We start from the raw sequence: 25,227 nt of genomic DNA on the forward strand, positions 1-25,227 counted from the left end.
AGGGCCAGAGTTCTCCTTAGAGACAAAGATTGCTAGACTGTATCTCATGTACTTTGGACATATTATCAGGAGAGACCAGAAGCACATACTTGGTAAACTGGAGGTGCAGCAGACAGAGTAAGGCCCACAACAAGATGGACTGACACCGTGGCTGCAACAATGGGCTCAAGCATAAGAATAATTGTGAGGATGGCACAGGACCGGGCAGTGTTAGCGCACAGGGCCACTGTTACTGCAACTAGCTCAATGGCACCTAACAACAACCACCACCTGGAGACCAGAAGCATTCGATGGTGCCTGGCCACCACTACTGACTGCTCTCAACAGACTCACAGTAGAAAATCCTAAGCAGAAAGAGGGGAGAGGGAAAAAACACATTAAAAAGAGCATACTTATGTGTCTGAGGGAGGCTTGTAGAATTACCAAGACTATGGTCATAAGACACCTGAAGCTTGGACCTGAACTCACCTCCAGAATCATCTTTTTCAAGCAATGAACACACCAGTAAGTACCACAGGAACCCTGCTGATCTAGTCAGTTATGTGTGGCCAGCTAACCTCAAGGTCAGCAATTCAAACCCACCAGTAGCTCCATGAGAAGATGATGCAACTTTCTGCTCCTGTGAAGATAAACAGTCTCAGGAACCCTAAAAGGCAATTCTTCTCTGTCCCACAGTGTCGCTGAGTTGGAACTCACTCAATGGCAGTGGATATAACACTCATGGGGAGTGTAGTATGAGGTTAACAGGCCGCATCTGACTAAAAACAAAGTATAGAAGACAGAAAGGGACAAGAAGAGACAAACAGAAGCCTATAATCCAGGGAGAAGCAGGATTAAATCTATCACTTTGACAATACCGCATGCAAAATTAAATGGGTATAAATTGTTGGAAGGGAAACTTATTTGCTCTTTAAACTTTCACCCAAACTGTAGTAAAAACTTAAAAATAGAAAAATAGAGAGAAAACGCTGTATCAAAGCAGTGTTTCCAGCAGTGCTGGAAAGGCAGAAGGCATGTTTATGTGGAAGGGCAGGGCATGTGGCCTACAGAAAGCTTCCTCACATCTAGTAATGCATTTGCTTTAAACATAAGCAGAGAGGAGTTTCAATTTTTCAATTGTTTCCACAGTTTAAATAAAATCAAGTCACTCATCTTATGAAGGAAAGAGTAGTAAAAAGTTTCTCTGAAGGAAAGAGACCATCCCAATGGCGTGATTTTTGCTCCACATATTTCACTTAGTTATTTCCTCGAGGAATAATAAAGACAGAATTCCCCCACTGGATACTAAAAAGTGATACTACATACTGTGCCACTTAAAAAACCCAAAACCTCCTCATTACCAACCTGATTCCAAAATTGGTCTCTAGGCTTTTCTGGGAATCAGAACTACTACCTTCCAAAGAGTGAACAAATCATTTCAAGAAAGAACAGTGACCTCAGTAAATCACAGATTAAGATGATAAATCTGGCCTCACCTCCAACAATCTAAGAAATACATAAAAATTTGTTGAGTGATGGTACTCCAGGGTAACTGGGAATCTCGTGTGCCCTTCGCTGTGTTTGACTTACTGCACCTCTGTTCTGTGTGAAAGTCCAGTGAAGCAGCGGTCAGAGTAGCTAGCCCTCTGACTCCATCTATGGTATCTTCAGCTATACCAACACCCAAACTGTGTCTACGGGACTCCAAATGGTGTGATCGTGCAATTCTCTTGGATGATTGAAAAGAGTAGGGGGGGAAGGGAGACTCCGGATAGGGCAAGATATGACAAAATAACAATGTATAAATTACGAAGGACACATGAGGGAGTGGGGAGAGGGGAGGGAGGGGGAAAAAAAGAGGACCTGATGCAAAGGGCTTAAGTGGAGAGCAAATGCTTTGAGAATGATTGGGGCAGGGAATGTATGGATGTGCTTTATACAATTGATGTATGTATATGTATGGATTGTGATAAGAGTTGTATGAGCCCCTAATAAAATGTTTTAAAAAAAGTGTTTCCTGAGATAACATTAAGTAATGTATGTGAATGTATGTGAAAATATTAAGCGCTTAACAAATGTAACATTGCCTGACTAGTAACTGTTTGACCCCAAAAATGAAGAGCCAGAGTCTTGTTTTAAAAGGGAGGTTCAGTAAAAGGGATGACAGAGGCAAGAGAAGAGGAAGGGAGGCAGAAAAATACTCTGAAAACTAGAGACACAGTAACAGAAATCGCATTGTTTTTCCTGCTCCTGTTGTCTAACGGCCCTCCATTGCCCTCAGAGAAAAGGCCACGCTGCTTGTGACGGTCCAAAATGTTCCACACAGAATGACACCTTTCACACTAACTAGTAGTAACAGCAACCAGGTCTCAGACATCCTTTCTTAAAATCCTTCTCCTCCTTCGGTTGCAGCTACACTGGCTTCTTGCTGTTCCAGGAACAAGTCTATCATGAGGCTCCCTCTGAGTTTTGTACTGATCATTTCCTCTGCCTGAAACATCTTCCACAAGATGTCCAGATAGCAAACTCCTTGTCTCATCCATTGAGTTGGCTCAAATTTCATCTTTTAAAGTAACTATCCTGGCCACCCTGATCTTGGCCCATTTCCTTCTACCCAACTTTTACTCCCCTGGTCCTCCTTCCAGCTCTATTTCTCCATAGCCTTGCCATCTTGAGTCCCTGAATGGTGTAAATGATTCAGTTGCTAAATAAAAGGGTGGAAGTTTGAAAACACCTGGCTGTACTTTGGAAGAAAGTCCTTGCAATCTAATTCTGAAAAGTTAGCTATTGCAAATCCCGTGAAGCACAGATGTACTCTGACACTCATTCACTTACCATGAGTCAGCATCAACTCAATAGTAACTGGTATCACCTTCTACGTGTTTAATATATTTGTTATTTAAGACCTTTCTCTTCCACTAGAATGCATGTTCCCCATGGTCAGAACACTTTCATTCCCTGATATACTTAAGTGCTTAGAAAATATTTCTAGACTGAAAAAGAACAATATAAATACTGAGGTTACAAGGCAACTATTTATTTAATGTGGCTAAACAGTTTCTGTAACTCCCACCAAATAACCTTTTCCTGATGGGTCCCAGTAAGAGAAGGTGGGGGAGCTACTCATAGAATTCAGTTGTAGGTGCTTATAACAGAGATTTGTTGTAATTGCCATCCTACTGTATATAAAATGAGCCCTCTCAGAAGCCAGGTGGCGGAATTTCACTAAAGCCAGAGCCAGAAGTGAAGTGTGTCCTTTGGACCATAACATGCGGTGCAGTAAACCTCCTTTATACAGAAGGCAGATTTGCCATCTGAGGAGTAGCAACGAAGTACCAGGAGCCAGAGCATGAGACAGAGTGACAGATTTCCTATCCCACAGAGAGTAAAGTTGAATACTGTGGGGGACAAGGCTGGTTTGTGGAGTAGGGTTCCTCTGGGCACTTAACTGGGGGCGCTGGGTTTGTTGACCCATAGAGCTGGAAGTAAATGCCTTTAGATTGAGGCGTCCAGTGAAGTAGTATGCCCTTCGGGCATTTATTAACAGCCCTGAAAGAACTTTGTAACTTGTACTGATTGAACAAATATATCCTGAGCATTTCTCACCAGGATTGAACCTGTTCACTTCTTCAATAAATACTTCAATCATGACCACAATGTGAGTTCTGGGCAGCCATTGCAATGAATTGTCGAACTTAGTAGCTTAAAAAGTAGAGAATGCTGTGGGTGATAGAACAGAGCTTTATGATCTTCCAGACATTAGTTTAAGCATAAACCTTATTCATCAATTCTAAAATGTCTTTCTTTAGAGTTAATGAGGTAAAATTCACATAAAGTAAAAGTCATCATTTCATTAAAATGAATAATTCGTTTGTATTTAGTAGATTCTGTGTTGTATAAACCACCACTTCAGTCTAGTTCTAAAATATGTTTTCTATCTCAGTGGATTTACCCATTCTGAATATTTCATAAAAATCACTTACCATGTTTTCAAGGTTCTGTTTGCATGTATAAGCATATAATTTATTGTTATGACTGAATAATAATCCAACATATAGATATGCCACAAGTCATTTATCCATTCATACACTGATGGACACTTGGGCTATTAATATCTTCTGGCTATTGAGAATATCACTTCCAGGAACATGCATATACATGTATTTACTTGAGTACTTATTCTGAGTTGCATGGAAATTGTGTTCATATGTACTTACTTGAGAACCAATTGCTAGGCTTTTATGGCAACTCTTATATTTAACTTTTTGACAAACTGCCATAATGTTCTCTGGGAAAAACACTTTACATTACCACGAGCAATGTATGAGGATTCCAGTTTTTTCACATCATTGCTGACATTTATTTTACAGTTTTATTATTAGCATAGCCATTTGTGGCAGTTACCTAATTTCCTGTCAACTTGAGCGAAGGGGTGGGGTCTAGCCTATCAAACAGGTCACAGCTTAATGATCTCATTTGGAGGTGCAATGGAGATAAATAGCTCACCATACCCAGTCTCTCCCTGCCTTCCTTTTCCAGCTGTCGAGACACCCAGGGAGCTGGAGGAGACACGTGGAGAACGTGATGCTTCTATTGCCACTGGATCCACAAAACCTTCTACCCACTGGTCTGTGATCTTCCTGTATTCAGCATCATTGCATGTACTGCATGAGTCTAAAGAGGAATTTATGGACTAGTATCGGACATATAGGATAATACCAGACTTATGGACTGGGCTGGGATGTTTTCTGAACACACAATTACTCTTTGATATAAAACCCTCTCTTACATATATATAAGTGTCTCTGGACTTGTTTCTCTAATCAACCAGGCCTAACACACCATTTAATTGGGTGTATGGTCTTGATTTACATTTTCCTACTGACAAATGATATTGAGCATTTTTCATGCACTTTCTGACCATTTGAATATTTTCTGTAAATAAATGTCTATTCAAGTCTTTTGTCCTTTAAAAAATTGCATTGCTTATCTTTTTGGTATTAAGTTATAAAATTCTTTATAGTTTCTGGATATTAAATCTTAATCACATATAGCTTTTGAAAATATATTCTATTTATATATTTTCTTTTAATATCCTTGATAATCTTTGATGAACAAAATTGTTATTTTGACAAAGTCCAATTTGTTTTTTTATTCATGGTTTTGGTGTCAAATATTACTAATATATTTTCCTCTGAGTATTTTCTAATTTAATGCTTATATTTAGGTGAAGCTACTTTTTAAGATAAACTTCACTGCCATCAAGTCAATTCGAACTCATACCATCCTTCTATAGGTTTTCTGAGGATGCACATCTTACAGGTTCTCTAGGAAGGTAAAACAGGGAAGTCAAGGGGAAAACACAATTGGAGAATCAGGTGTCCAATCTGGTTCAAGTTGGTGGGTCAGAAGTTAATTTGGAAATTTTTCCTGACTCACTCAGCTTCTGGGGCTAACAAACCAGGAAGCAGGAAGCAGAAGGAGGAAGGCCACAGCTGTGGATGCAGAGATGGATGAATCCAACATTGGCTGGTCAGAAGACAGACTCTGGTGTGCCACAGGGTTGGCAGCAATCAATGGGCTATTGGCTCAGAACCAGAGACTAATGAGACAGATACAGGATACTGCCATAGGTAAAGAGGGTGAGGGTCGGTTTTCTACTCCTTTAAAGAGTTCCAATCTCAGAAACCCACAGCAGCAGTTCAACTCTGTCCTATAGGTGGCTATGAGTTGGCATCAACTCAATGGCAGTGAGTCTGTGCGTAAGTGAAGAAGCCCTGGTAGCATTGGTGAGCAAGCATTGAACTGCTAACCACAAAGTAATTTCAGAGTCTTCAAATAAATGTCCTATTCATTCTGTCCTATTTGAATTATATGTTCAGTAAGAGTGTGCTTACTCCATCTCTACACCTAACATTTATTAAGTGCATACTGTGAGCCAAGACTGTGCTCAGGGTTTTACTTATCTTTTGTAATCAAACTCTTATAAAACCCCTAAAGTTACATATTAGGACTATTATACATTGTAATTTGTGTTCTATTCATGACGGAAGAGATGCTTAAATGAGATTAAATTTCTTGCCAGAGGTCACCTGACTAGTGATAGTTAATATACTACTTTAAGAAGTATACTATAATGTCTTCAGACTACTGCTCCCAAAACTAAATGCTTATTAAAATGGAAGTTTTCTGTACCCCATCTAAAATATGCTAAATCAAAATCCCTGAGAATAGAACTGATGAAGACTCCTGTGTAATCTGTAGTTGAGAACCAATGTATATTATCTCCAATTAAAAAGATAAACTTTCAGTCTAAATAATGTTTAAATGTACGTCAATGTTCTTCAAGTAGGAATGCCCATTTAGTGTTGGCATCAATCTGTTTAAAATAGGTTACATATGCTCACGTTTCTTAGTTGTCTGCATCATGTGAAGGGACATAAAATAGGATTTGTTATAAGCCACAGTTCACTTTATATACAGGAAGATTTTCTTAAGCCCCGAGTCATAAACCCAACATTCTGTCCCACTCCAGCGCATGCCAATGAGCACTCCCAAATGAGTATGAGTCAATGAGCTCTTCAAATTCCATTTGGGAAAGAAAGGAGACTCAAGTAAAGTCTGTTCATTTGTCATAAACAATATTAGTTCATTTCACCCAAAGTGCTAGAGCTGCTCTTTTTTTGATAATGGACCTTATCTGGCTTGACAATAAATTTGATGGGTTCAGAGTAAAACACTGGCAACCTCATCTAAAAGTCAATTTTGAATGACAATTTCCATCAATGATAGATAAATCTGAATAAGAAATACTTAGATTTTCTCACTCACTCTATATACCTAAAGGATGGGCTTCCTACCCCCCCCCCCCAAAAAAAAAAAGGTTACAGTCTCAGACACTCACTGGGGCAGTTCTACCCTGTTGTATGGGGTTGCTATGAGTCAGTATCAATTCGATGGCATGGAGGGACAGAGAGAAAGAGAGAGAGAGAGGAGAGAGAGAGAGAGATCTAATGGGAGGGGAGAAAAATGGTTGTTTTGCTTTTTTAGGTGAAATGATTTTTAGGGACAATTTGCATATAAGTTTGAAGGTTAAATGAGTCGATAAGATTACAACATTCACCCAGAATGCCTATTAACTGACATAAATCACACTATAATCGTGTGCATAAAACTTTTCCTCTGCAGCACTCAATGAGTTGTACATATTTCCTTAATGGCTCATAACAGAGATTACCATTCCTAACTCACAAATGGAGAAAAAAACAAAACAAAAAACACAATGCCAAGCATGCCATTCTCTAAAACCCTCCTTAAAAACAGATCTCCTTGAGGGGAAAAAACAAAACAGTGTAAAAACAAATCCTAATGATAAGTCAGTCATACTTTAGTACAAAAACTTATGACACATACTCTGCTTTGAAATAAATTTTTTTCTTAAAAAATGTTCTTATGGATATTTAAGAAGTTCAAAAGTTTCAAATTGATCAAAAATAAAAATAAAAAGAACTCAGTTATTTTCAACAACAGTAAAGAATATGTCAAACAGTATTTTTTTTTTCTTCTGCAGAGAGCAAACTCCAAAACATATGGCCCAGGAAGAAAATCTGTACTCATTTATAGCAACGAACTGGCTTTTACATCTCTGCAGCTAGAGAATGCAATGACTTCATAGGCAACAGCTTCCGTATGTTTCATATTTTAACACTGACCGTTCATAATAAAGATTCTTTGATCCCAGATCAAATGTTTGAATCAATTTTCTCTACACTTGCTCAGAGTCACCGTTATAAAAGCTCCCCTCTTTCCCACCTTAGATGTTCCAGCCCTTCCTGCAGTCGGGACCATCTCCATTTGTCACCTTCTCCACATACTTCCCACCACTTTGCTGTGGTTTTCAGCTCTCATCATTAACCTCTCATTCAAAGGAGGCACAGTAATAAATAACTTTTGTACATAATAAGTGGCCTATAATAAATAAGATTCCCTTAAGGAATTCACAGGTACCTCTCACTAACCTGAAAGTTCATGGTAATATGCTTAGTACAAATAATAAACTTCTAATCAAAATAAAATCCTCAATTGGTGTGAACCTTACCAGCATACAAGAAAAAAATTTAATAACTGCTTTTATTTAAGCTAGAAAAAAATGGTTATATTCCTGAAATCAGAACTGGAAAAAGTAAGCTGAAACCTAAGGTCTTGAATACAAGGAAAAGAACAAAAGTCTGAATTAATAGTGAAAATATCAAATCCCCAAAATAAAATTTTCATAAGTATATTTAATTATAAATAGTTAGAAAATCTTTAACATAAAGTTATTTTAACTGCTCCCAAGGCCTTTTTTAAAAGGCTTTGCTAAGGAGCAGCATTTTGGGATATAGCCTTGATTACCAAGACCTTAAAACATTAATTTTGCAAAAAAAGTACTCATGAAACAAAGGCTAATATATTTTGTTTTTTTGTTTGTTTTTAATGGTAATAAAATAGCTGTGGTAGTAGATTTTGGCCTAATTAAACCCCATACAATTATAAAAAAAATTGAATGTTAACCATTCATTTAAAATAGATATTGCTTTCCCTTTTTTGGGGGGCTAGTAGGTAGGTCAAATTTTAGAAGAAAAAGACATTATGATTCTTAATTTAAAAATACAGCCAGAATGAAATAATAACTTCTAATATATTTTATGAAACATTTTATGTTTGTGTGTGTATATATAACGTAGTTAGAATGCTGATTCAGACTGAGCCTTTATAATTTATCAATATGAAAATGGTAAACTTTCAGTTGTTAACTCAGGAGATGCTGAATTGAATATGTAACATTTATCTTATGCAATACTAAACTTACCTGACTTTATACAAATTGAGTCAACACATACATCATCTGCCCATCCCAATGATTACAGATTACCTTGCACATGGTAGCAAACTGTTGATTATTTCCTGATCCAACTACAAGGTAGCCATCCTTGGTTTTGAAAGCCTAAAATAAATAAATATATAAATATGTAAGTATACATACTGATATAATAAAATTTTCCTTTAACTTATAAAACTTCTATATAGAAAACTTTTGGTCTAAAGCAATGTTATTAATAGCTGTTTTATATGTAATCTTCAATGTAATTTCTAACTCTTCCACAAACTTATAAACTTGAAAGAAAAACAGAGACACAGAAATATAAAGAAAGAACTGTATCTCCATTTGAACTCACAAATTCTTTATTCAGTGTACTTTCAACAAAACACACAGCCATTGACTCTATTCCGACAGAGGAGCCCAATATGGAACAGACTAGAACTGATCCATAAGGCTTCAAGACTGTCAATCAGCTTTCTCTTGAGGAGTAGTTGGTTGGTTTGAACTGATTCGTTTGTGGTTTGTAACTCAAATACTTAACTCACTGTGCCTCCAAGGGCTCCTTGTGTTTAGTATAAACTCCAAAAAAACAAGCCCTCTGCCATGCTGCTGATTCAGAGACATGCCCCAAATCCAGACTCACTGTCATCCAAACCATTCAGACTCAGTGAGAGGCTATGACACAGAGTTACCCTACACAGGGCTGCTGAGACTACAAATCTCTCTGGTAGTTTTGAATCACCAACATCGTGGTTAGCAGTCCAATGCCTGAGTATTTAGTTAAAAAAATAAAACAAACAACAACAAAAAACATACTTCCATCAAGCCAATTCTGGCTCACAGACATAGTAAAGGACAGGATAGAACTGTCACCTTTGATTTCCAAGGTGGTAAATCTCTATGGGAGCAAAAAGCCTCATCTTTCTCTGGGAGTGACTGGTGGGTTAGAACTGCTGGCCTTGTGTTTAGCAACCCACTCCATAATCCACTATGCCACCTGGGCTCCTTGTATTCAGAATACTCACTCACTCACACACTGCCATTGTGTCAGTGCCAACTCATGGTGACCCTAAAGGACAGAATAGAACTGTCACTGTGAGTTTCTGGAACAGAACTGTTTATGGGAGTAGAAAACCCTGTCTTTCTCCTGGTGATCAGTATAATATGGAAAAATGTCAAATTGTCACCATGTTTGTGTTTTGTTTCTATTTTTACTTGTAAGCCAAAGGGAAAGCAGATATACTGCTTCCTACCAAGGGTAAGAAGAATAAATTGAAAATGGAAAATAAAATAAAGAAAAGGAAGGAAAGAAGAGATAGATAAGGAGTAAGAGAAAGAGAGAAAGTAAACTGGTAGATGCGCACTTCTTCTTTGAAGATCACAGATGTTAAAATTATGAGCAATTTTCACTTGTAGTAATTGAAAAAATACATATTAGACCTCACATGGCTTTGTGTGCCTATAAATGTCCGTTTTTAAAGATATGAGTGAATTTCAAATACTTCATGGAAAATGGAAAAAGTAATTGAATTATTCCATCAACTTTTAAAAGTCCCATTGTAGACTCTTTTGGACAGCAACAGTCCTGTAAATAATGGACATTTAAATACCCATAGCCCTGGAATGTTTGGGTGATTTTTCTTCCATCTCCTTCTCCATTTGATCACAGCACCAGTTTGCTAAACCAACCTCACCCTAAGAGACATCATTCCCACTTTCCTAAGTGGGAAATTTCCTTGAAATTCTTTCCCTTCTACTCAAAATAACACTTTACTTTTACTTACTCTTTATTCACTTACTGTTAATACTAAAAAATATATCATCTACCTTTCTTCTCAATGCTTACTTCCACGCCATCTTTTTTAAAAATCATTTTTATTGAGGACTCTTACAACTCTTATAACATTCCATACATGAATTGTATCAAGCATATTTGTACATATGTTGACATCATCATTTCCAAAACATTTTTTACTTGAGACCTTGGTATAAGCTCCTTTTCCCCCACTCTCCCACCCTCATGAATCCTTGATCAATTATATATTGTTATTATTATTTCATATCTAACACTTGCCATTGTTTCCCTTTATTCACATTTCTGTTATTCATTCCCTTTGGGGGAGCAATATATCCAACCTTGCTATGGGTTTTCCTTTTCTCCCCGTTTCCCCTCTCCAACCATACCCCTACTCTCATGATATCGCTACTCCCACTACTGTTCCTGAGGGGTTTATCTGTCCTGGATTCACTGTGTTGCAAGCTCTTATCTGTACCAATGTGTGTCTTGTGGTCTAGCCAGATTTCTAAGGTAGAACTGGACATGGTAGGGGGGGTTGAGAAATCATTCAGGAACTAGAGGAATGATGTGCTGGTGCTATATTAAAGCTAGGTGAATCATCCCTTATAACCTTTCTGTGGGGGATATCCAATCGTCCACATATGGGCTTTGGGTCTCTAGTCCAAACCCCCTCACTCTCAGCAATATAGTTGTTTGTTTTGGATCTTTTGATAACTGATACCTGATCCTGTCGACACCCCATGATATCACAGACTGGTGTGCTTCTTCCACATGGAGTTATTTGCTTCCCTGCTGGGTGGCTGCTTGTTTACCTTCAAGCCTTTAAGACCCCAGACACTATATCTTTTGATAGCCGGGCACCATCTGCTCTCTTCACCACATTTGTATGCACCCATATTGTCTTCAGCAATGTCGGAAAGGTGAGTATCAAACAGTGCCAGGTTATTAAAACAAAGTGTTCTTGTGTTAAGGGAGGCCTTGGGAAGAGGTCCAAAGTCCATCTGTTATCTTAATACTTAGCATATAAATATATGTACGTTAGCCTCTATTCCTTTCCATATAAATAAGTATATTTACATATATACATGCCTATACCTATACCTCTAAAAATAGCTTTTGCTTCCTATTTCTTTCTTCCGTTTTCTCTCACTTTCCTGAGTTTGTTGGCTCCCCACTCCCCCACCCTGCCCTCTCCTCTCCCAGGTTCCCTCTGAACCAATGATCTTGTTGTTTTCTCCTCAGGATTGTTCATCCCGCCTATCTTATATAGATACGACATAAGGCAAAAAAAGCAAAACAAGAAATAAAAACCAATAGACAGTTCAAATTCTGTCTTCTGCCCTGTGGTAGTCACATAATCTGGTGTCAAGTTGAGGATTAAGAGTACAGGGGTAGAGTCTAGCCTGTCAATCAGGATATATCCAGAGGCCCCTGTGTGAGCATGACCTTCTCCTGAGGATTCAGGGAACTCTGTAGCCTTCTCCTGAGGATTCTGAGAATGCTATATTTCTTCCTTGGAGGTGGGAGACACACACTCTTTCTCTCTGCTCACTCCCTGTGAGACATCGCTGTGGAGAAGACACATAGAAAGAGGCAGATAGAGCCAGACCTCTGAAGCAGGCGAAGCCATGTGGAGACCCCTGCCAGCACTAAGATGCTTATAGGGCCACTGGATCCAGAAGACTTCCCACCTACTGGCCTGTGATCTTCCTGCACTCAGCATCATTGCACATGTTTCATGAGTCTGAAGAGGATGTTTTATAAATTGGTATCAGACATATGGGCTAATATCGGACTTATGGACTTGGTCTGGACTGGGCCAGGATGTTTTCTCAATATTCAACTACTCTTGTATATAGCTCTGTCATATACACATATGAATGTCTCTGGATTTGTTTCTCTAGTCATCATTGATTAACACATGGCCCTTATATACAATATATACATGGCTCGGTGGCCCTGATGAGGTTATTTCTTTCTCTCTCTGTGTCTCTATCTCTCTCTCTCTCTCTGTCTCTCTCTCTCTGTCTCTGTCTCTCTCTCTCTCTGTCTCTCTCTCTCTCTGTCTCTCTCTCTCTCTCTGTCTCTCTCTCTCTCTCTCTCTCTCTCTCTCTCTCTCTCTCTCTCTCGCTCGCTCGCTCGCTCGCTCGCTCGCTCTGTCTGTCTGTCTCTCTCTCTCTCTCCACTCCCATGTGGTCTGGACAGACCCACCTGGGCTACAGTGCTGTCCTCTGTATTGCCATCTTCTGGGGAAGGGGTCAACATAGCTCAGCTTGGGCCTGGCATCTTTGCCCTCTCTTGGTAGTTCACTGCTCCATGCCAGTGTATTGGCACTTAAGGCTTGGCACTCTGGGATGGGCTCTATTCCCTCCTTCCCTTTCCTCCGGAGATATAAACAATATCTTCCCTGTGGGTGTACTAGTGTCCTGTTTCCCATCACCTGTTATTGGTTTTTTGAGTTTTTTATGTCTTTATCTTTTCCCTCTCTTTTCCCCTCCTTTTTAGTTGGCTGCCATATTCACCCCTGCTATAATGCCTGGATCTGGATCCAGAATTTATGCATTAAGTAGCTTATCTTCTGTGCCCATTGTACTTTTTAAGCTTACCTCAGTTATGCCAATGCCTTTGATCCCTCTCACCTATGTCTTCTAGAACAAGGTTCCATCACCTTTCATCTTTTCATTGCCATTGAATCCTTAGATCTTCTACACATATATAGGCTCAAATTGCCACTAAAATTATCACTATCAGCGATATAAAAAGAAACTTCCATGGATTCTCACACCCTTCTTAAGCTATCTTGAGTTTCTCTTTCTTCCCTCTGTATCCGCAGGGTCACTTTGTGCTGGAAGCTAGTCAAAGGCAGTGATTTGTTTTGGTATTTTATTAGTCTTTTTCAAATTCCTGCAACAAAGATGGGCATGAAACACATAGGACATTTGCATTGTGGTTTCCCAAGAATTTATATATAACCCTCAAGTTATGCAGTTTGGTTTATTTGCTTGCTCTGGAGATGGGGGAGGCAATGTGAGGCGTGAGGAAGTAACTGTGAAGTCATAATATTTGATACTAACTATAATGTAAGAAAACGTATCAAATTTTGGACATGACATGCTCCATAGCTTATGAGCATTTGGGTACTTATTTTTAATCAATGAAAAAATGCCTGTTTTCCACCTTAAGTCTCCACCATAACCATGGACTATACCTTTACCAATACAAAAATAAAAAATTTATATCAGAAATAATTAGTAAAACATCATTAGAAAATATAGACTGAATAAACACATTTTAGTAAACATTTAGAAATGAAACATCCCTCTAGAAAACAATTTTACCAGAAGAAATAACTTAAAGAGTTTTTGTATTTTTTTAATTAATACCTGTGCTAGTTAATTAATACCTGCCAAAAACACATGTGGGATTAATTGAAGGGCAATTTAATTGAAGGGCTGAGAGATAAATGGCTCAGCGATCCTCACCCTTCTGGTTCTGTGGTCTCATTCTCTGATGGTCAGACCAGTGTGCGGCTGCCTTAGCTAGTTCTTTGCCTCAACTGGCAAGGCTCACTTCCTGTGAGACATCCCTGAGAAGAAGCCACATTGACCTACCCTGATGCAGCCCTGGGTGCTGGAGCAGCTGTGTGGAGACCCCTGCCAGAGCTGAGATGCTTACAAGCTCACTGATTCGGCTTTCCTCCTGCAGTCTGTGTCATTGTGTGTGTTTCATGAGACTGAGGAGGACTTTGTAGATTGGTGTCAGTCATATGGACTAATGTTGGATTTATGGGCTTGCACAGCACTGGGTTGGGATGCTTTCTTACTTTTTTTTTCTTGGGGGATGCTTTCTTAATATACACTTACCCTTTATATAAATAAAACTCTCTCTTATACACACGAGTTTCTATAGATTTGTTTTCCTTTGGATTGGTTAGTCTACTTTACCCAGACTAACACAATACCAATCATAATTTTTTCTTTTGCATTTAACATCCTATTACAAATATTTTTATGCCATTGTTTTGTTTGTTTTTATAACATTTTATTAGGGACTCATACAACTCTTATCACAATCCATACATATACATACATCAATTGTATAAAGCACATCTGTACATTCTTTGCCCTAATCATTTTCAAAGCATATGCTGTCCACTTAAGCCCTTTGCATCAAGTCCTCTCTTTTCCCCTCCCTCCCAGCTCCCTGCCCTCATGAGCCCTTGATAATTTATAAATTATTATTTTGTCATATCTTGCCCTATCCGGAGTCTCCCTTCACTCCCTTTTCTGTTGTCCATCCCCCAGAGAGGAGGTCACATGTAGATCCTTGAAATCAGTTCTCCCTTTCCAACCCACTCACCCTCTACTCTCCCAGTATCACCCCTCACACCCCTGGTCCTGAAGGTATTATCCACCATGGATTCCCTGTGCCTCCAGCTCCTATCTGCACCAGTGTACAACCTCTGCTCCATCCAGACTTACAAGGTAGAATTCAGATCATAGTAGTGGGGGGGTGGGGGGGAGGAGGAAGCATTTAGGAACTGGAAGAAAGCTGTATTCTTCATCGGTGCTACGTCGCACCCTGACTCATCTCCTCCTCTAGACCCCTCTGTGAGGGGATCTCCTGTGGTTGACAAATGGGCTTTGGATCTCCACTCTGCACTCCCCCCTTCATTCACTCTGGTAAGAATTTTTTTTATGATGATGCCTTATACCTGATTCCTTCGACACCTCGTGATTACACAGGCTGGTGTGCTTCTTCCATGTGGGCTTTGTTGTTTCTGAGCTAGATGGCCACTTATTTGTCTTCAAGCCTTTAAGACCCCAGACAGATGCCATTGTTTTTAATGGCTTAAATTATCATGTTAAAATATATATAACCTTTTCCAGTTTAAAACTGGAGAGTAGTTTTGCTTTGTTTTGTTTTCTTGTCAAAAGAAAGTCTATATCATACAGTCAACATCACAAATAAAAAATTTAATGTCACAGTGAAATTCTGAAATGAAAAATCTGACTCTCATGCTGTCTATAAAGATACATCAAAATACCATAACTCTTCTAGTTCTCTGGCCAATTGTCCTCTTAATCTTATTCTTATAAGAAAATAGAAGCATTCAGTGGGGACTTGCTCAGTTTACACCAAAAAACCCACACTGTGACCTGCATCTGCATCTGTACTCCTCCTGTATTATTTTATGTTAAAATCCAAAGGTCCTTCCTCCTCCTTAATTGTGTAATTCCATCTAAGCTGTACTCGCCATGACTTTTTCCTTAACTACTGGTGTCTACCACTATGTAAACACCCCTGGGTTCTCCTCTTCTACAAATGCTCCCTGTCCCCATATTTTCCCTCCCATTCTCTAGTCTTTCCTTTCACAGAGGTTCTATGTGCTCTCTTCATTTCCTCAACAGCACTTGGTGACTGATTCTCTCTAAACTGTGTTTTAGGAGCCCTAGTGGTTATACATTGGGCTGCTAACCACAAGGCCAGCAGTTCAGAACCACCAGGGATAAAGAAGGGGTAGAAAGCACCTGTAAATAGTTATAGTCTTAGAAATCCACAGAGGCAATTCTACCCTGTCCTATAGGGTACCGGTGATTTGGAATTGGCTCAACGGCAGTGATGTTTTGTGATGTAAATTGTGTTCTATCTTCATCGAGACGACATAGCAGCTCTTACTGAGGTAGTGGAAGGTCAAATTGTGGGCAATCTTTAATTCCCACCTTACACTTTGGTTGCTCCTCTTTTGCCTGGACTTGAAATATGAGTGGTATTATGACTCACCCCTCGACTCTTTCTTCTTTAAAATTAATTCGCTTATTCTGAGCAGTTTCACTGACATACAATTCAGATTTAAGTAGTTCAATTACATTCATAGTTTATGCAACCATCACCACAATCAATTCCAGGATTTTTCTTCTTCCTCTTACTCTTCATTGGTAGCTCCCCATTTCCTGCCAGCCTCCCCCTTTGAATCTATTAATCCAGCTGTTGTCTCTAGAGGTTTATCTAATCTGGGTTTCCTGTACAAAATCAATATGCCCCAACAATAATGACAGAATGAAGCACAGAAACTTCAATCAAAAACAAAGAAGGAACTATTAAAACTGAAGCAATTATACATTAGATCAAGAGAGAAATCAATGACCAGATGTCACATTTTGCATAACTACAACTTCAGTAATCTACCCTGTGATTTCTGGTAACAGGGCCTTTCTGATCCATAGTCACAGGGGATTCGCCTGAGCCTCAATCTACCCCGAGGACCCTGCAAATGGGTTTTGGATTTTCACTGTTATCTGCAGCCTTCTGCAAACCAGGTGTTCAGAATTTAAGCTCCAATACCATTTCCTCCTTTGGGTTTGGATTTTATTATTTACAATCCTTAGGTTACACAGGCTGGTGTCCTTCTTCCTATGGACACAGTTGATTCCTCACTTAAATGGCTGCTTGTTATAAGACAAGCTTTTAAGACCCCACTCTTCTTTCTGAGAACTAGACACCATCTGTTTTCTTCACTACACTTTGCTATAGCACCCTTCTCTTCAGTGATCACTTCATAGGGGTAGAGCAAGACCATGTAATAAGAACTACCAGTTTTTATGTTAAAGTTCACAATTAAGTAGAAGCTCAGAATCCATTCATATACTGAGAATTTATATATGTTCCTGGTTCACTTTAAAAACTTCATTATTTTGTTGAAAGATATTATAAATAATCCCATATCATAGTTCTATTGATATTACCATAAACTTAGCCAATGGTATTTCATACACAATCAGGATCACCAAGGCTACAGACAAATGAAGTCAAAAATGCCTAATTAGAGCCATAATACCAAGCTTATTGTCACACGGGTGGACTGTGTGATTAACTTGGAGCTTTTCTCTCATTGGTATGTTGCCCTGCCCAGCTTACCCACCAACTAAGTGTAGTTGTCTTCTCCAGGACAGACATGCCCTCTATCCTGCTGCCTCTTCACTTGAGTGTCCACTAAGTTTCGCTAATCATTCTTGTCAGACTGTCCATTGATTTGGAGTGACTGGAGATTAATGTTATGTGCCATTGACTGATTGGTCTTTTCTCTCTCTCCATATCATGGGAAACTGACCTGGTTGACATGAGGTCTGTACGTCAAACTGATTTTTACAAATAAGAAGGTGGTATATGGTTCAAAATTCTCACCTTGAGAGTACCCAAAGGGTGGCCACTCAAGACTACCATGTATGTGCTATTAGCATACTCTCATTGCCTTTTTGTAACATGGACAGTCCAGTTCAGCCTTTGTGAATGAGGATTATTAAAGTTTTACCCTGTCTCCAACTCTCATTGCTAATGAACGTAAATAATGTCCAGTTACCTAAAGTGTTAATCTATACAAATAAAAAAAAAGCTAGGTATTTTGTTTCTTTTCTGTGCCTATTGTAAATGATCATTTTAATGTCTTTTTTGGATCTTTCTTCACGATATATAGCAATCCAATTTGTTTCTGCTTGCTGATCTTGTATCTTGACACGTATCAATTCCCTGAATTGTGGTCAATAATCTTTTTGGTGGAGTGTTTGGGTACTCTCTATATAGAATCATATCATCTTCAAATAGCTTCACTTGCTCCTTGCCCCACTGCATTCCCTTGCTTTCTTTGTGTTGTCTAATGGTTCCCAGCATGATGTGGAATAAGAGTGGTGATAGGGGGCATCCTTGTTTTATTCGTGTTTTCAGGGAAAATATTTTCTGTTTCCATGGTGACCATGATGTTGACTGTTGGGTATTTTTTGTATATGGCCATTAGTACATTGAGGAATTTCCCTTCTATCACTATTTTTTTGGTGTTTTATCATAAATGGGTGCTTGGTGTTACCAAATACTTTTTCTGTACTATTGATATGCTCATGTGGTTCTTGTTTTATGCTTTGTTTATGTGGTGGATTATAATGCTTGTTTCTCAAATATTAAATCCTCTTTGAATCCCTGGTATGAATCTCAATTCATCAAGGTGAATTATTTTGTGTGGTTATGCTGTTGGATCCTCACTAGTTGAGAAGGGTTTGACAGCCAGGGTGCGCATCAGCCCAGGGGCTGTGTGAGAAATCGTGTGCCTAGGAGTATGGTGTGTACCAGATGGGAGGGTCAGAGATCTCTCAGGATGGCTATGAGATTAGCAAGGTCCAGTGGAAGGAAGAGCTGCGTGTTCCCCTGTCCTCTTATCCTCTGCTGATCCCATCACCTCCAGAACTCAGGGGGCTCAATCTACTTATCAGCTGAGTTGTTCTCTGTAATATCATGCACCCCATTTTCTCTTTCCTGATGACTGTCTTCTGGTTCTTGGAGAAGAATTCACTTTTCCTGTGATTACTTGGCCATCTTGAACCAGAACCTCTCTCTCCTTCTTACTCTATGACCTGAACTCTCTTTCTAGATTACTTTAATCTATGTGACGGCTTCAGCTATAAACTATGTTATAAAATGACCTTGAAACTGTTAAGTATGTTTAAGATGTTTATCTGGCTCCTAATAGTTTCCATTTTGACATTTCTATTGGAGTGCCAGAAATTCCAGACCAGATTCAGAAGATGAGGAACAAAATATTTCATAGCTGATGTCAGATAGATCTTGGCTGAACTCAGAGAATACCAAAAAGATATTTATTGTGTTTTATTGACTACACTAAAGTATTGGACTGTGTGAACCATATAGACAGGTTAAAGAAAAATGGAAATTCCAGAATACTTAATTGTTCTCATGCAGAACTTAAGACCTTGAGAAGAATGTGAATGCCAGAACACTTCATTGTGCTCATTCAGAAGTTGTACATGAATCAAGAATCAGCTGTATGTACAGAACAAAAGAATACTGCATGGTTTAAAATTGGGAAAGATGTCTGTCAGGGTAGTACCCTCTCATCATATTTATTCAACTTATATGCTGAGAAAATAACCAGAGAAGCTGAATTAGATAAAGAAAAATGTGGCATCTAGATTGGAGGAAGGCTTATTAACAATCTGTGATATGCAGATGACACAATTTTACTTGCTGAAATGAGAAGGACTTGAAGCACTTACTAATGAAGACCACAGATTAAATCCTTCCCTATGATTACAACTTAGTACAAATAAGACCAAAATGCTCACAACTGGGCTAATAGGTAGCCCTAAGACAAATGGAGAAAAGATTGAAGTTGTCAAGAATTTTATCTTCCTTGAATCCACAATCAATGCACATGGGAGCAGCCGTCAAGAAATCAAAGGATGTATTGCAATGGGTGTATCTGTTTCACAAGAGCTCTTTAAATTTTTGAAAAGCAAGGATGTTACTAGGAGCACTACAGTGCTTCTGACCATCATCTCATATGTACGTGAAGGCCAAATATTTTAAAAGAAGGAGGAAAGAAGAATCAATGGATTTGAATTTTGGTGTTGGTAAAGAACATTGAAAATTGTCTGTACGGCCAAAAGAACAAACAAATCTGTCTTGGAAGAAGTACAACCAGAATGTTCCTTAGAATCAAGGATGGCAAGACTCGTGTACTTTTATCTTGGTAAAGCATAGGGACAGAAAAAAAAAGAAGGGAGACCCTCAACAAGATGGACTGATACAGTGCCTACAACATAAGAACTGAAACATGAGAACAATTGTGAGGCAGGTGCAGCACCAAGCTGCATTTCTTTCAATTGTACATAGGGTCCCTGTGAGTCAGAAACAACTCAAGGGTCTCTACCAACAACAACAACAATAACAACAACTGAAATAGCTGAGTGCTTTTCGTGGCATATTCTTATTCTCAATGTTCAGGCTTCAACCAGCACATGTAATCTATTATCAACTCCATTAGATTTTACCACCAAGTACTTATTGAGTCCATTTCCTTTCCTCTCCAATGTTTTGATTCTAATAGAATCCAGCTTCTTCTCTTACCATGATCATTCTAATAGGCTTCTACATTTCCAATCTTAACTGAATTAGTGAAGTGTTAAAAGACAGTTGAGGAATTTCCTCCATCAGCTTGGTTCTCCAGACATAAACTAAGTGATATTTGCATTCAATATATTTAAGTTTTCAACTAATGAATGTGACAGTAATATGCAGGGATAGGAAAATTATAAAACTTGGCAGAATGCTACTGACCATTGACTCCGTGGACTTTCTGGATAAGTAAGAAGATGGTAAAGATAGGAGAAGAAAGTTGGGGATAAGACAAAGTGAGAGGTGCAAGTAGGTAAGACACGCTGGTAAAGTCAAAGAACAGTCAAAAAGTAAGGTGGGAGGGAAAAAACTATAATTAGAGTGTAGAATCCTTGATTCAGTGGTTTTAGAAGTGGAGCTCATTCAGATTATGACTGGTGAACCACATTGTCTAGAAAAATTGTTGATATCAAGTAGAAACCAACATAATACTTATTAAATCATTAATATACTTCTGTATTAAATTATTGTGTTAACTAAGCATATTGAATACACCATGGATTTCCAGAAGAAGAAAACAGCTCTCTGTTGGGAGAAGTGTAGCCAGAATGCATCTTAGGAGGATAGCGAGGGAGACTTCGTGTTAGGTGCTTTGGACATGTTATCTGGAAGCTCCAGTCCTTGGAGAAAGACATCACACTCCGTAAAGTAGCAGGTTAGCAGGAAATAGGAAGAGTTCAACAAGATGGATTGACACAGTGACTGTCAGAATGGTCTCCAACACAGGGACCACTGTGAGGCTAGCACAGAAAAGGGCCATGTTTTCTTTGCTTACAGATAAAGTCACTATGAAACAAAATCTACTCAAAGGCACCTAACATCAATGGTCTGTTTTACAGATATTGAGTCCCATATAAACAGCACTCTCCAGTGCTTTTTAAGCTTATAGATCCTGAATCCCAAATCCTCATTCCTTCCACAAACGACACCTTGCTCCCTTGCCAGTAAGCTCCACCAGCAGCTTTGTGCAGATCAAAAACTGCAAATACCCATGGTTGAGAATTTTTCTTACAAGAAATTCATATCTGAGGAGGAAAGACACTTTTTCTGCATACAATTATATAAAGAGAGCAGAAGATACAGGTATATGTGGGAGACCTATAGAGAAAACTCCAAGGAAGCAAACCATTTCCTCATAGGCAACCACATTTTATTGTGCCCGAGGAATGAAATACTTCTCATTGGGAGTATAATTATTCAAGGAAGACAAACTTCACTGAAAGGAAACCCAAATAGATGACTTTCTTCATATTACAATCCTGAAAGAATATGACAGACCCAGGGTTAGCTGCCCCAGTGAAACGGAAGAACTTCTTAAGTAAATTAGATGACATGAAACACAGGGGAGAAGAGGTTCGGAATGTGGTTTCTGTCATTGGAGCAGGCTCAAACATAAAATGACATGAGGAACTGAGGCGTGGGGAAGTAAGATACAGAAGTAAAAAATACTGAGCAAAGGTTAAGGCAGAGAATTAAAAGGTTCAGTCTGATCCTTTTGCTCCTGAAAGTCTCAAGTGTTTCTCAGAGGCTCTTTTCTGCGCTCCCAGGAATGTGAGTCTGATATGATCACGCCTCAGATATTGAGCTGACTAAAGATGAAAACCAGAAGTACTTCTACAAGCCCCACATCAACCCAACATATCTGCTAATCAAATGGAAAAGGGGAGAAACTAAAATTGGAACTCCCTGTGTTGCTTTCTTAAACCACCACATGAACGTATTTCGTATTTTCTCCACTTTAGATGAGGTACGTGAATCAGTAGTGTGTCTATTTCAAAAACAAAAGCATGAACTTCAAGTCTTCTTGGGAATACTTAATTTTTACTGAGATTTTCTTCCACAAAAGGTAACCATTGCTAAATGGCTTCGTCATAACTGGAAAAAGACATGCCATGAAGTTTAACTCACTGCCATGAGAATGTTTTGTGGAATGTCAAGCAGTTACTAACTTTTGAGTCTGTGCTAGTACATTGTGACAAATATAGAGCTCTATTTCCTACCACGAACTGTTCACTTCACCTTATGGTGCTGGAGCTAGGCTGAGCCAGATGGCATTGAGGTACACAGTGCTTACAACTCAAGAGCAATGTCATCTAAGGAATGGAACTACACAACAAATGGTAAATTAGCCCAGGAGTCTCCAACTCATTTTTTACCTATTTGGCTTTGTCTGTACATTTTTCCACATACAAACAATTTTGAGAACTAAATTTCAAGTTCTTGCCTTGAAAAGTATCATTTTGGATAGATATATGTATCGATTCCTTGCCACCATAGATTAATTAGGTTTTGAAAAATCCTCAGGAAATTCAAATGCTCAAAGATAATTTTGCTGTTATGCAAATAAATTACATTTCGCTTCAGATACAACATACTTAGGATGCCAGATCACACAGTTACTGATACTGGATGTGGAGGCAATGGCAAAGAGGAAAACGGGAAACTCTCTTCATGTTTTCATATCCTTCACAAATTGTCAATAGGCATTGTTTTTCTTATATAAGACAGTCCTTTCTAAGGATAGTATATTGCTATTCGAGATTTCAGTCATGTCTCTTAGACATACATAAAGTTAGTTTTCCTGTAAAGTACAACCAGAAGATGAGATTTATGTATTAGAATTGATTGCATTAGAAAGATTTTTAAGTTAGATTATTCAGAATAACTTTCCAAGAGTATATATTATTTAATAGAAAGATTAATTCCTTGACTGTGTTAAATGTTTTAAGAGTTCTTTGCTTTATCTCAAACATGTTGAAATAACCACATTCCTATATCATTATATGTTAAGCCTGGCAATTTCATTTCTGACAATGAGCCGCATTTACTTCAGAGTAGTTAAAGGAATCATAGAATAAGCTTTATACAAACTGTTCCCACTATATTTTTCTACTTCAAGTACAGAATCAAAAAAGATATTAACTATAATGGATAGCTATATATTTATATATGTACACTAACCTAAAGTAGATCATGGAATTCGCTTACCAACAGAGTTTCCAAATATATTTTAACTCCCTCATATCTCCAGATTTTCCCATGAGGGAAAAAATTAAGAAAGAAAATAGAGGATGTCCATACATGAGACTCAAATAGGCATAGGTGCACAGTCTCTGATGACAAAAAACTTTCAGCCAAGAGTATGAAAAGTCTGAATAGATACATATCAGGAAATCAGTCAACAAGATAAACATGAGGGTGGTTCCAGGGAGATAGAAGAAAAGCACCCCAGTATGTTCACAGCATAACTATCAAAAGTTTTATGGCGGGCGGTTGACTTCCAAGATGCATTAAGAGGCTTCAGATATTAGTAGAGAAATAGAATGAAAAGATAATGGAATTTCCCACGAACTTTCCAAGTTCCTTGGATAGCAAAGACTGCAGAGTCCCAATGACAGGGCCGAGGTCCAGGCTCCAAATTCCTGCATGGGCATTTGTGAAAGCAACACAAAGGTGGGAGGGGTAGGAACGAGGTAGCTCGCTCAATGAGAAACTAAGAGAATGGAGGCAAAATTAAAGAAGCAGCTCAAGATAGTGTCTGGCGGAACTTCTGAGAATATGGACCTTTAGTCATCCTTCAAGCTGAATGTCAACACTTGACTAGTGACTCAATATTCAGGCAAATAACAGGCAACTCGATAAAGTAAACAGTAAGACTAGAAAGATATGCACTCAGAAAATCAACTATTCCAGATCACAAGGGACCAAAAGCTGAAGGACAAATTTCAGAAGGCAGAAAAGGTAGGAAAGACAGAAGAATGGAAATAAGAAACATGGGCAGAATGTGGAATAAATGATGTTAAGCTGTGGGGATCACAATCGGTGACACGAAACAAAATATATATGAGTGGAAAGCTGATTCGCTCCACAAAGTTCAATCATCCAAGTCACAGTATACAATTTAGAAGCAGCAGCAACAGCAAAATTTTGCCCATTATAAAAACAAGGCAGGCCTCTCAAAGAATTAAACTACTACATCATATACACAATAAAATAAAAGATGAAATCTTCACATTAATCTGCTCATATGTATACTTCAGAAACCTGGTGGTATAGTGGTTACAGGCTGGACTGTGATCCACATGGTTGGCAGTTTGAAACCCTTAGCAGCTCCACAGAAAAAAGACTGGGCTCTCTACCCTTGTAAACAGTCTTGGAAACTCACAGGAGGATTGCAATGAGTCAGCATTAACTAGATGAACAAAAAGTTGGTTTGGTTTACCTATATGTCAATCATTGCTTCCTCAAAAGAATCCAACTTACATTGGGTAATTAAACCATGACTGAAGTCATAGAAGTGTTATTAAAGTTACTTTGTATTAAAACTTAGACTAACTAAGGAGCTCTAAAGAGCCTTAGTTTCATATATGGTGACCTGCCAAAACCAAGGTCAGTAGTTTAAACGTACTAGTCACCGCAAGAGGGAAGGGTGAGGCTTTATGTTGTCCAAAGTAACAATATCAGAATAATTAAAATAATTATTTCAGAACAGCCAAAAAAAAAGAACATTCTCAGTAAGTTCCTCCAGTAGGCCGAAGATGAAGAAAGCAATCAATATTTTCTGGTCTCAATAACCATTAAGAAAAACAATTTAATATGGCTATGTTCCCCAACATTAATAGGT

The 25,227-nt window shown here is 38.5% G+C and overlaps 1 protein-coding gene across 3 annotated transcripts in view; it reads right to left on the minus strand.

Moving 5' to 3' along the window:
* SUGCT (succinyl-CoA:glutarate-CoA transferase) overlaps positions 1 to 25,227 on the minus strand; it is an 880,365-nt gene that overhangs the window by 506,645 nt on the left and 348,493 nt on the right. For all 3 annotated transcript variants that reach the window (XM_075558176.1, XM_075558175.1, XM_075558177.1), the window contains one exon: positions 8,894 to 8,965. In XM_075558176.1, the coding sequence (XP_075414291.1) occupies positions 8,894 to 8,965 (72 nt within the window). The remainder of the gene's footprint in view (positions 1 to 8,893; positions 8,966 to 25,227) is intronic.

This window comes from Tenrec ecaudatus, chromosome 9 (genome assembly GCF_050624435.1).
Source record: "Tenrec ecaudatus isolate mTenEca1 chromosome 9, mTenEca1.hap1, whole genome shotgun sequence".
In the NCBI taxonomy this organism is placed as follows: Eukaryota; Metazoa; Chordata; class Mammalia; order Afrosoricida; family Tenrecidae; genus Tenrec; species Tenrec ecaudatus.